General features: G+C 53.6%; 2 protein-coding genes across 4 annotated transcripts in view; both read left to right on the top strand.

Moving 5' to 3' along the window:
* The window catches only part of DRP2 (dystrophin related protein 2), a 25,537-nt gene continuing 12,951 nt past the window's right edge, over positions 1-12,586 (top strand). Inside the window, exons 1-2 of one of the 3 annotated variants that reach the window (XM_061445902.1) lie at positions 1-490; positions 7,662-7,815. In XM_061445902.1, coding sequence (XP_061301886.1) covers positions 7,708-7,815 — 108 coding nt within the window. In that variant the 5' untranslated portion in view covers positions 1-490; positions 7,662-7,707. The remainder of the gene's footprint in view (positions 491-7,661; positions 7,816-12,586) is intronic. The other 2 variants (XM_061445903.1, XM_061445904.1) reach the window with 2 other exon arrangements.
* The window catches only part of RPL36A (ribosomal protein L36a), a 46,454-nt gene continuing 45,145 nt past the window's right edge, over positions 11,278-12,586 (top strand). The window contains exon 1 of the mRNA XM_061445912.1: positions 11,278-11,281. Within this exon, the coding sequence (XP_061301896.1) occupies positions 11,279-11,281 (3 nt within the window). The 5' untranslated portion in view covers position 11,278. The remainder of the gene's footprint in view (positions 11,282-12,586) is intronic.

Here is a 12,586-nt window from a genome sequence, read left to right on the forward strand (position 1 = left end):
GCGTGTCTGAGCCCATCAGCCTGTATCAGGTCCCTGCAGGTCAGACCACAGTGCTTTTGTGCATCTCTGTTTCTCTCCCCCTCCCTTTTCTTTCTCCCTTTCCATGTGTGTTTTGTCTCCTCCTCCTGTGTCTGTCTTTGCATCTCCACTCTTCTCCCTCCCCTCCACTGGATCAATTGCTGGCCAAGGAGACCTCCAAAGGGCCGGGCGCTTTGTGGGATCGTCCTTGTTCCTCCTGTGTTTTCCGAGTCAAGGGTATCTCTTTGGAGGCTCGGAGGGATGCTGTTACTCCTGGTGATGTGATTGCATAGCAACACAGCAGCGCGGTCGGTGGAGGAGGAGAGGCAGGGAGCGTGCAGGCAGCAGCGCCCAGCCTCAGCATGCATCCCTGTCACAGGGACTCCTTTGCTGATTCACAGGCAGCCCCAGTCCCTGCTCCTGAAGCCCGGCGGCTGCTGCTCCCGCGTCTCAGACCTGGTGGACTCGGAAGGTAGGCCATGACTAGGATTCGTTTCCCACTCGGATCCTAGGTGGGCTGGGAGACGGGAAGGTATTGACAGATTGATAACCTTGGAAATGCGCTCTTTGGGTGTGTGTGCATCCCTTCACAGTAACACTGTGTATGTGCGGGCAAGGAAACTTGCAGAGAAGAATAGAAGGGTATCGGGGGGAGACAGCGGGAACGAGAGACCTGGACAAGGCTGCTTCCACAAGGGAGAGGCTGGGAAGCAGTAAGTGATGCGGATTCCCAAGGCAAACAATAGTAACCAGCATCCCGATTTCACCGGCTTTGATTCTTTGCACACTGGAGGCTTATTCACTCTGAGCTCTGGGGAGGGTGTGTGGTGGCCTTCCAGCATCCTCCTGGGAGGATCAGACAGCAGGACAAGGCAGGGACCCGAGTATAAGCTGGGATCAGACTCTAGCCCCAGTCTGCCCTTTCCATTCCCTACCTTTCCCAGTCCAGCCTTGCTCCTTTGTGTCTGGTCTGCCCTCCCCTCCCCCAGCTTCTCCCCAATCCCTTTCACTTGCTCATGCTCATCCTCCTCCTCTCTCAAGGCCTCACATTGCCACCGCTGACCTTCCCCTTGATGTGCCTGGCTGCAGAACCACCTGCAGGAAGCGCAGGACCTCTCCTGCTCCCCAGGGCTCAGCAGCCTCCCTCCCTCTCCGTGCCAGGCAGGGCAGTGCTTCCCCAGGGTTCAGTGCTGTGTTGCAGGACAGGTTATTACTGGTTCCCAGGCCAGCCCGTTCCCTTCAGTCTTCCCTCTGGCATGGCAGGGAGGGGGCTGCACTGCTGGTATTGCCAGCATCCTACCCATGGGGTCTCAGTGCTGAGATTGCCCATCCATGCAGGGTGTGGAGCAGTTACCTTTAAGTGCAGGGCTGTGTGAGGGACAAACCGACGCTTGTTTGGGGTTTAATTTAGCCCTGAAACCCCAAATTCCAGTACAATCCTTATCAGCCTGCGTGTTCCCTGTGCCCTTACCCCAGGCCCTTCACACCTTCCTTCCTGCTGCTCACCGACCTCTCTGGAGCCAGGAGAGTCCTTGTGTGGTTGCTCTCTTTAATGGCCTTTACTGCCCGACCACAGCACCCTGCCCTGTGAGGACTCCCAGCTACAAGTCTCAGTCATGCTGGGAGCGTTCCTGGTTTTCCAGCTGTGTGCCTGCCGTGGCTCCGGTGCCGTCTCACATCCTCCCCTGCCTGCTCCCTGTGCTCAAAGCTGCTTTCTCCTCTGCTGCAGGAATGGGCCAGGCAGGGCTCTGGTGACAAGCAGCGTGTGCTGGCCCTTTGGGAAGGGACTGGACTATAGACATGTGATTCCAAACTATCTTGGTTCGCAGCACTGGGCCCAGGAACACGGGTGTCTGGAGCGCTGGGGTGGGAAAGTGTTGGAGTGGGTGCTGTGATGTGATGCTGTGTTCAGGTCCTCTTTGTTAACTGAAGTAATTAAGATGAGGACCGGCTCTGTCTGGATTGGTACCCGAGCTGGATCAATCCAACTCGCTGAAAGTGGCCAGGACTGCAACCATGAATGGGTTTGCTCAGGTCGGAGTGACTCTAAAACCAAACACAGTGAGATAGGGAGGGGATTAAATGAATGGGTACGAGCAAAAGCCCTGAGTTCTGGAGGCATATGGTGAACTTCTGACCGTAATCCTACTTTGAGAAGTATATTCAAGGCTGGATGATAGAAGAGGAATTTTAAGTCTCCTTAAACCAAGACAGAATCCAGACTTCAAAACCCCCTCATTTTCACAGGTGTATAAAGGTGAAACTGAGCTTTTCGGAACTGAGCCAAAATAGCCCCATCCTGTTTTCCTTTTCTGCTTCCCTTAGCATAAGAAAAAGCTCGCTCTGATACATCTCAAGAAAGGAAAGGAAATGTGACTTCATGTGGCACACAGCCTGCTTATAAAATGCATGGCTTCAGAAGGCCAGGGAAACCCCATGCTTTGACAGGGAGGTTATTATAAAGACAAGCTTGTCGTGGGCAAGGCAGAACATTCAGTACAGAGAAAGAGATGTCAGTTTGACACTGAGAACGAGGAACGAAGCATCAAGAAAGCCAAGAGTTAGGACAGCGCTACCTCGGCTATCACTGAGACGGGTGGGTTCTTCCCACTGCTGCTCATCAGTTATATAGGGTGGCAAATGGGTGATGTGTTTTCCACAGTGCAGCAAGGCTCGTTTCCTGCCTCTAGCAGCAGGGAAGGAAAAGTTCAGCTTCTTGGAGGAGAAAGACAAAGACAAAACTCGAGGTTTTTAGTGGGTTTGAATGGGCAGGTTTCAGGATTACAACTGAACCTGAAGAACGGGGTTCAGTTTTTAAGGCTGCTGCAACCTTCTTTCACTTAATAACCAGGTTATTCCCCCCTTTCCACTGTCCCTTTTGGAAGACTGGAAGATGTTTGCTCCTTTTGTCTGTCAGATCTATCAGACAGCAGCTCCTGTCCAGCACAGCAGGGCTTTGTGCTTGCAGCTGGGTCCTCAAGGTGCTCAGGTAATTATCTGCAGTACTTCTCTAATGGAAAGAGGAGGGGAAAGGATGGGAAGAATCCGCTTGCAAAGTGAGTTTTGGAGAGAGCAGCTTAAAACCCAGCTGGGAGCCTGCAACTTGTGACAGACATTTACATTGCAGCCTTCCTAAATGAATTCCCACGGGTTATTTTTAAGCAGAGCAAGGAGCAGCCGGTTCTGCATGGCCGTGCTGGGGCTGTGCACCCACACTCACCCGGTTAGCTGGGCACATCATCGTCCCAGGTTCCTGCTGCAAGGCTGACTGGTGGCATCTTTCAGCTTCAGTTTTTGTGTGCAGCTGCCTATTCTTTTGCTTGGAAAATGGCAAGTGAAAGAGCCAGTGGGAGAGATGCTGCTTCTGTGGCACCTCTCTATCCATAGAGCTAAAATGATGTCTAAGTGGTCATTTAAGAATGCAGCTCATTCGGTGTGAGTGCCCCACATCACCCACCCAAAGTGAATGGGGCACCTCCTGTGCCACTTGCTCCCTACCAGATACAGCAAAGGTTTTATGTCGCATCTTAAGGAGAGCTGCTTAACTGAAGGACCTTTCATTGTGATGAACGAGGGGACCTGGCACGTAGGAGACAGTGCAGTGTGAGGTCCAGCTGCAGCTTTGGCATCTGGGGTTTTTAGCCCTGGGATGACAGGGTTGTAAATCCCCACTGATGGGGAAGGTTGCTGATAGCCCTGTTCCCCTTTCCTTGCACACGGGAGCAATCGCGAACCTGCATTTGAGTATCTACTCCTGGTTTGTAAAGAGATGGAGACCAAGGGCCCGTGCTCCAAGAGGGTTGTGTTGTTTGTATGCTTGGTCCCAGTGGGACAAAGTCTTCTCTTCCTTCTCTCTTGACAAACCTTGACCTAATGGGGTCTTGGGAAATAGGTCTGCTGGCCCTCAGTCCCAGGCTCAAACTATTTACTCAACATGTGTAGGATACCATTTTTGCTGGGACAGGATGTGCTATTGTGCTGTTGAGGGAGTCCCGCTGTCTGCCAGCTTGGGAATGCTCCCGTTGTAAGCATTTACACTGGAGCTGAACTTTGAAATATCCACAAGCCTCCCACCTTTCCCCTTAAAGGACACGGAGCACACTGAGCTTTAGCTTCTCTTGTACAGGAAGTTAAACAACAACAAAGCCATTAACATTTCTAGCAGCAGGGAATGTGTTTGTATTTCCATTCCCCTCGTGGGGACAAAGGCTAAGCTGCCTTTCCTTAGAGCGCTGCCGTATTTTTGCCTTATAGGCCAAGATCTGAAGTGGAAAGTTTCCGCCTGGAAAGAACGTTTTGGGGGAAATCAGCAATTCAAAGCATAAACCTTGTGATCGAGAGACCTCTTGACCTAAATGTTGTATTTGCCGCTGTTACATGCGGTAGAGAGCTGGAAATTCAACATCCAACATTGGACTTCTGTTGCAGGTCCCTCGGGTTACCTTTAGCGATGCAGGTCAGCTGCAGTGTGGATCCCCTTGGTGTTTGGGAGGGCTTGTATCAGGAGGATTTTAACCAAAGGCAGTGAACCAGCAGAAATACCCCATGCAGGATGTGCACTGGTGGGGAGCTGCCGCCTTCCTGCTGGGCGGGATGGAGAAGAGATGGGGCATAACCCATACACGTGAGCGCTGCCTCTCCAACCAGCCAGTGCTGCTGCTACAGTGGGACTGTAGGAAGAAAGCAGAGGGCACTGAGCAGAGCACTGACTTGCGTGGTAGAGCTGAAGCAGGATGGGCAATGGCCATTCCAGCTGCATTTGTCAGACTGGCTGGAAAGCAGAGCCCGGGTCTCCAGTGCTGAATTAGTAACAGGTACAGCTCGGGTAGGAAGAGGAAAAAGGCAACTGCTTTCTTTTGAATGCACCCTAATGCCCGCTAAAGCATTCAGCTGTTGAAATGCAACAGCAAGGGCTTTGGCTTTCTTACTTTTCAAGCAGGGGATCATTGTGGTCTCCAGTTGTGTCCTGGTTATTAAAGTGGGAGCCGTAACACAGCGCTGTGAAATGTCTAATGCTTTGTTTCCTAAGGTGTAATGGGAGCAGAGGCAAGAGTTGGGTGCTTTCCATGTGGGACAGTGCAAACCAGCACCTTGTAACGAGGGATTAGACTCTTCTGAGGAGATCACCTTCGGGCCTGGAGTGGGAACCTCCAGCAAAGACCATGTGAGGGACACCACTGGGAAAGGTTTCACTTCTTGCTGCCTCCATTGTATGGGTGTAATGCCTCAGTGCCTGCTCTGTGGTCACTCTAAGACTGCTCCTTGTGATGTCCTCCTCCTTGTGCTCACATGGGCCCTGAGGTTTTAACTGCTTGCACAGAAACGTGACAGGGGATCACCTGGCTTTCAACCTGATGGCACTGCTTTCAACTCCTTTTCAAGCACAGGCTTGTGTCAGCCTGCAGGGATGGCAGTTTTAGCTGCCAGCACTCTCATCTTTATGTGCTTGATGTTGTCCCTTGGCTGTAGCTCGTTGGGTCTCCAGCACCAACCTAGAGCAGAGTGCAGAGGGGAAAGCTGCCTTGGGAGAAGCAAGGCGGATCACAGGTCCTGTTCTTGGCAGCTGTATGCACCAGGCAATAGCTGGGAAGCACCCACAAAAGGTCCATCCCCATGCTGCAGTGCCCAGACACGGGGCTGTACTGAAGCACTGAAATAGCAGTGCAAGAGCTGGAGCTGTTTTGTGTGCCGTGGCAGAGGAGATCAAGAGCTGGCTCCTGTACTAGCAGGGAATTTGGCAAGGGATCATAGGTAGCTGGTGGTTTGCTTGCAGCCGTGCCTCGCCGCCTGGTTGTCTGTCTCTCTCCCATCAAATGTCCTCTTTTGCCACTGTGTGTGGTGCTGGACACCAATGGCATTCCTCTGATGGAGGCTTCGAGTGACTTTTCATGCCCTGAGAATTGTACCTCTGCTGGGTTGAGCCTCATCTAGAGGTCGTTTGGAGCATCAGGCTCAGCTCGGACCCCAAATAGCATGAGCATTGAAGGAATAGGACACGGTGTTACCGGCTGTCGAAGACAGAAATCATCCCCTGTGCCCTTGGAGCTGCCCCATGAGGGTGGAGGGCTTTGAAGACCCTGGAATCTATAACTGTTCATGTGCCTGCATGGGGAAGGAGCAGAGCAAGCGTGCTGCATTGCACAGCCTGCGATGTTCATCTCGCCAATGGGCAGGAGGGGTAGGAGACCAGACTTGGATTAACAACATGTTGTTGGAGAGCTCAACACAGGCTGTTCTGCTGGAGAGGGAGAGAATTATGGCTGTTCAGACTGCTCAGGGATTAAAACCACCCGTAACAGGATAAGCTGTGCTCTTAATGTGTGTAATGGAGGGGGAGAGGCAGCGAAAGCTCAGGCAGGGGAGTGAGGGATATGACAAGGTGAGAGATGGGCAATGTGCACCATGGCCTGAGGCTTTCTCAGTGTGACTGCAGGACACGCTGCCTGCTCCTGCCCTGCCAGGGACAAGCAGGAGGCTTCTCAGCTGGTCCAAGTGGGTATGAAGGAGCCGGCGACCTTCTTCCAGCAGTATTGCTCCATGTGTGCCTTGGAAGCAGCCCCATCTCCTCTTGGACAGGAGGTCTGGCTGTGGAGCCAGGTGACAGTCACCAGGTTAGGCAGTGTGTTGGGCAGGAGATAGCTCAGTCGCTCAGCACCGCCCCGTGACCCATCACAGGCACAGTATTCAGAGCATCACTCATGAGGTCAGATGAGTAAATCACATGGGCTGAGTCTGGCTGGGCAAAGCCCTGCATGGTAGACACTGCTTTCATCCTGCCATGAACATGCTGGTGCTTAGCTCCTTTCACAGCGCTGCCACTGGCCAGATGTAGAGTTGAGGGATTGTGATTTGCCAGATTCACGTAAATATCTTGCACCGTTTTCTCTGGGCTTTATTGTCTTATGGTTTTCTGTACCGCTGGGGTGATGCTGGCAGTGGGTTAAATCACTGTTAACTTTATTCAGAGTCCAAACACCACAAAAAGCAGCACTGTGACCAAAGGTCGTGTTTCCCATCCATAGAACAGACAAGGGGCCACAGCTAAGGGGCTTTTTGGGTGAGACAATTCTACCAATGGAGTTAAAAGAGAGTTTTATAATGAGCTCAAACTCCTAACAAGGCCGATGATGACAGTGTGAGATGCACGCATGGGGACTGTGCAGCTCCAGGCAGTTTTCCTTCTGAACATAAAAGGAAAAAATGACGTGTTTGAAAATATTGTTTGTTATGTAAATGTGTCTGTTTTGTCTCCACATAAGTGGTTGTCCTGGATTAAAAAAGCCCCACAGTACTATAGCAGCTACTAGGAAGCAAATTAACGCTCCCAGCTGAAACCAGGACAGTGGTGATGGCAGTGAGATCCCCTCTCCCCTCTTCCATTAAACCCTGGGTATCTCCTGTAGTTCAAGCAACCCAACCCTTTTAAAACTGCAGTGTGGGACTGGCTGACACCAAATCCAATCACCGCCGATTGTGTAACTGGATGCACATAAAAGAGCTGGACATTTAAAAAGACTGCAACGTTAGTACAAATGTATTAAGGAAAAGCATCCTTTAGGCTTTGTGAAGGCAGCACAAAGGGGAGGGGGTCAGCTCCATGAGGAGGTGCAAGCTGACCCTGGGACTCTGACGCTGCTTTTCAGGTGCTCGTGCCCAGAGCTGTCTCCGTCCCCATGAACATCGGTTCTGATGCAGCCCTTGGTGATGCAGGAATGGCCCTATGCCCTCCCACAATGTCCTGAGTGGCACGACACAGAGCAGGTACAGCACAGCAGCACTGCCCGTGTGCTGTCTCAGGTAAGAGCTGGGTCTGGGAGCCTTCCTTGCAGTGGTTGCCAGTATAAGTGGAGCAAACTGGGACCTCTGTTCCTGATGTAAGGGAAAGCTGCTGACTCCAGGCCCCCATCTGCTCGCACTTAATGAGAGCATTGGCTCTCCTCAAGCATTTTGGCTGCCAAGCATTTCCCAAAGTAGAGGAAGAGAGGCAACCTGCAGAGCTGCATTTCAAGCCTCCTTCAAAATGAAGAGGAAGAGGCCACTGTTTGCAGCTCTTTGTTGGGTTTGTTCTTTTCCTGGATGTCTGGGAGAGCATCAGCTTCTGCTGAAAATGTAGGTTTCTCACTTCCCTGGTTGCAGAGAACAGCTTGGAAATAAGCCCCTGGCAAACACTGTGTGCAGAGGAGGAATCTGACCTCCTTCTGGTCTAATGTCTTGAGGAATGGCGAGTGGGTGCTCACACTGCTGGTCCCCGAGCCAGCCCAGGCTCCTCACCAAAGGCAGGCAGGGAGGTGAAGGTCCCTGGGTGAAGGGCAGCGCAGAGGGGAGGGAGGGGAAGGGGAAGGTGCTCTGTGAGTGTCTGCAGAGTTGCCCGTGCTCCGCACTGAGCAGCCACACGCTGGCTGAGCACCTTGCTCTGGGTCACCCAGGACAGCAAGGCTGGGGGAATGCTGGAGCATGGCTTCCCCTTTGCTGCCTGTAGCTGCTGCCCAGGGTATCTCTCGCCTGACAAGAGACTGATGGATGGAGCCCAAGTTCTCCTTGGGCGCTGGCAGTGTTGCTCTTAGGGGGAATGAGGGGCCTGGCTCTGCCTCTTTTCCTTCGTTGTGCTTCAAACATGAAGAGCGAAGGCTGAGGCTGGGGCTCCTCGCTGGCTTCCATCAGCATGGACTCATCCTGCCCCAGAGAGCAGCAGGGGTCTGCAGGAGGGAGGCAGAGCTGTCTCTGGAGTGGCTCCAGTGTGTAAGGATGAGGCTTGCAGCTGGGGCAGGCTCTTGGTAGCTGAGCCAGGGCTTATTTGCCCTGTGTTGGAGAGCTGCTACCAGGCCAGTGCATGGGTGGTTAATGAACTGCCCAGCAGATGAAGCGAGAAAGGAATGGGATAGAACAAGAGGAGCAAATGCCCTCCTGAGCAGCATGAGCAGTCCAAGCCTCTAACGATGGGGTCAGAACCCTATGGGGCCTGCTGGGTGAGGGGAGCTGGTGCAGAACATCCTGTGGGCCCCACCAGCAAGGCAGCAGCACACAGGGAGGGTGCAGACAGCCTCAGCTCAGGTCATATCCAGCACAGGTTTCCCCCAGTCCCTGCCTGAGCCTGGCTTTGTGCTGTGTGGGCATTGGTGTGTTGGGTGCTGTGCACCATGTGCCTGCTGGCTCCTGCAGTGTTAGTGACAGCCCAACTCATGCAAAGGGTCTGCAGTGCCCTCCTGCTCACAGGTGAAGGTGTTGCCAGGAAACAGCCCTCTCTTGTCCTTGCTTGCCCTGAAAGCTCCCTGCAGGCTGCAGAGATAGAATCACAGAATGGTTTGGGTTGGAAAGGACCTTAAGATCATCCAGTTCCAACTCCCTGCCATGGGCAGGGACACCTCACACTAAACCAGGTCACCCAAGGCTCTGTCCAACCTGACCTTGAACACTGCCAGGGATGGAGCATTCACAACTTCCTTGGGCAACCCATTCCAGTGCCTCACCACCCTCACAGTAAAGAACTTCTTCCTTATATCCAATTTAAACTTCTGGAAGGCTGCTCTGAGGTCTCCACGCAGCCTTCTCTTCTCCAGGCTGAACAGCCCCAACTTTCTCAGCCTGTCTTCATACGGGAGGTGCTCCAGCCCCTGATCATCCTCATGGCCTCCTCTGGACTTGTTCCAACAGTTCCATGTCCTTTTTATGTTGAGGACACCAGAACTGCACACAATGCTCCAGGTGAGGTCTCACAAGAGCAGAGTAGAGGGACAGGATCACCTCCTTCGACCTGCTGGTCACGCTCCTTTTGATGCAGCCCAGGATAATAAGGATCCCATCCTTAGCTGTGTCCTGGCTTTGCTGGAGACTCTTTCCCCAGTCTGGGAGCTGGTTCTCCATCAGTCCAGCCTGGGAGGTGGTGGGAGAGGAGGTTGGTGGTGGTCCCAGAGGGAGGGAGGGACAGCAGCTGCCAGATGTGCAGGCAGGGAAGGAGGGGAAGAGAAGGAGAGATAGAGGGAGCTTTTGATTCCCTCCCCGTAGGTGGAGGAGAGCATGGGAACAATGCTGGGTGTCAGGACTGGGGGGGGGCACAAGGAGCCAGCCCAGAGCCTTCTGGCAAAAACAAACCACTTGCACCCAGTCCAGGCAGGCAGAAACATCTGTGCTGGCACCCAGCACTGGGCTGGGACATGTGGGGGCAAGGAGGGCATCTTCAGCTTTTGGGGCCTCAAGAATGTGACTGTTTCTCTCCCAGGCATCCAGAGCTCACTGGGGACCATTCCCTGGGTCAATCTCCTCCCTGTTGAACACCCCATCTGCCCTGCATGTGCTCCAGCCCCTGAGGGCAAGGTCTCCGCTTGTCACCCCATCCCAGCCCCACCATCACCTTTGCCATGGCCTCGCAGGGATGGATTTCCCCTAGTTCCCGGAGCACCCCACCTGTACAGGGCCAGCTTCCTGCACGGAGCTTTCCCACCCTGGGATGCCCTGCAGACCTCTGCCCCCTTCGTGCTTTGCAGGCAGCCCCGGTGGCAGCAGAGGGGTTAAGGCAGGTTGGAGGCTGCTGGAATGCCACCAGACAAAGCTGGGATTGAGGCTGGCTGCGAGGAGCTGCCGCCCCCCTCCACATTCCTGGGGGGTCAGTGCTCGGGCTGCTCTGCTGAGCGCACTGTGCCCGTCTCCTTCCCTGCCGGGTGCTGCCTGGCAGCACCCGGAGGGGTGGGAGGTGATGCCCGTTCTCCCAAGGGAGCTGAGCGGCCCTGCGGCGGATCTGAGGCGAAGCACAGGTAGGTGAGCCTGGAATCGTGTCCGAGGGTGGAGCGGGAATGCGGCTGCCGGGGCTCTGGGGAAGGGATGCTTCAGGGATGCTCGGAGGGAAAGCACTCCTTTTCCCCTCTGCTCGCTTGAAGGGGCTTTGTCCTAGGGGAGCAGATGCTTGGCCGCTGTCACTGGCTCATCTGCTGGGCATGGTCTGTGAGCTGTAGGCTTGGTGGGCTTTTAACTTCTTAAATGAGGCTGGGAGGGCGTTTTGTTTGCTGAGCTGTGCACCTGCACTCAGGTAGAGCTGATCCCTCCTTTGGTTTCCCCTGGGATAGAGGGGAGGGCTGGGTGTTCACTGGCAGTGCTGTGAGGATAACCTGCTTCAGGGTCGGGAGGATGTGCCTATGCAGGGTATTGATTTTTCTATGTGCAAGCAGCAGTTTTAGCTGGAGCAGTTTATTATTCACGGCCCCAAGATTCCTGTGAACTCTGTGGGTCACAGTTTTCTCTGTTTCCTTGATGCTCTCAGAGCGGCAGGATGGCGAGGCAGGGAACAGGCTGGTGTTAGGTGGTTTGCGATGAAACAAACTCAGAACCAGTCTTGGGGAGAGAGCTATTGTGGAGGGGGTATTGGTTTAACTGTGAGGACAAGCTCCTTGTCTGGTGGGTTCCTCCTGCCTGTTGTTCTCCTTGGCTTAGCTGGGTTTGTCCCCTTGTCATCTCTGGGAGCCCTTGGACAGGACAAGTATCTGCACATTTTCCTTGGAAGAGCTGCTGCTCTTCCCCAGCGGCAGCTGCCCTTCCCTGGCAAAGGGGTGCCTGTTGTATGCGCTGTTTAGAAAGTGCTAATGCAGTTAATTATGGCTGATTAATCACCTGGGGATAATTATCACAAATGAGCTCTACTATCAAAGTAGCATTAGATCGAAATGCTGCCGTTTCCCTAACAAAGCACATCAATGTCTCACTTGTGGAGATGAGATGTGTCCCTGTGCTTTGCACAACTGGCGCTTTTGGAGAGGAAATCCCCCCTCACTCACTGAGTCCGTGTGAGATGCTGCTTGTCCTGCTGGCTTGTGGTGCTGTTGCCAGCAAGTACAATGATGTCTTCATTGGCATCATGAACAGGAGCATGATAGAGTGCTACGGGCTTAGGGGAAGATTTCTGCCCCATCCCCTGAGGGTTTGTTGTCCAGGGATCAACACCCGGTTTTGCAGGCTCACTGATGAGCTTCCATTGTGGGGCTGGGTTACGGTTTGCTGCCATCTGCTCAGAGCATCCTTCTCACCACTGCCCGTTCTGGAGAGCTGCAAAGGAGAAGCAGCATCTGTGGAGGATCAGCAGCATCTGAGATCTCCTGTGCAGGCAGGGAATATCCTTGTGCTTCTGTAGAGGAGCAGGTGGCAGCTCCCAGTACTGGAGATGGCGCAGAAGAGGTTGGCTGGTCCTCTTGGTCCTAGGAACAACAGGACCCATGGTGCTTTCCTTTTCTCAAAGGCACAGCAGTCTGTATGGCATGGGAAGACATCACTGTTAGTCCTGCAGGGACTGTGACACCCAAGGGGCAGCTCTGATTTAATCCCTAGCAGTGAGATAAGTTCATTGCTGGATAAATGATGAGCAAAGATCTTGCAGAGCAGAGATGTACACTGAGCCCTTCCTTCAGCTTTTGCTCTTGGTGCTGCTGGAGCTGGCACTGCATCCTTCCTCCACAGACCCCTCTGGGAGCAGGGCAGTCCCTTGAGGTTGGAAATCCAGGCAGGGTCAGGAATGAACGGGGTAGGTGTCCCCAGGCAAGTGCCATAAGCATAGGCCAGCGCTCTCTGGATGCAGCCTGGTTCTGTT

Source organism: Pezoporus flaviventris, unplaced genomic scaffold, assembly GCF_033815535.1.
Source record: "Pezoporus flaviventris isolate CSIRO_AGI_PZ_B2104156 unplaced genomic scaffold, CSIRO_AGI_Pfla_v1 ptg000005l, whole genome shotgun sequence".
NCBI classification, from domain to species: Eukaryota; Metazoa; Chordata; class Aves; order Psittaciformes; family Psittacidae; genus Pezoporus; species Pezoporus flaviventris.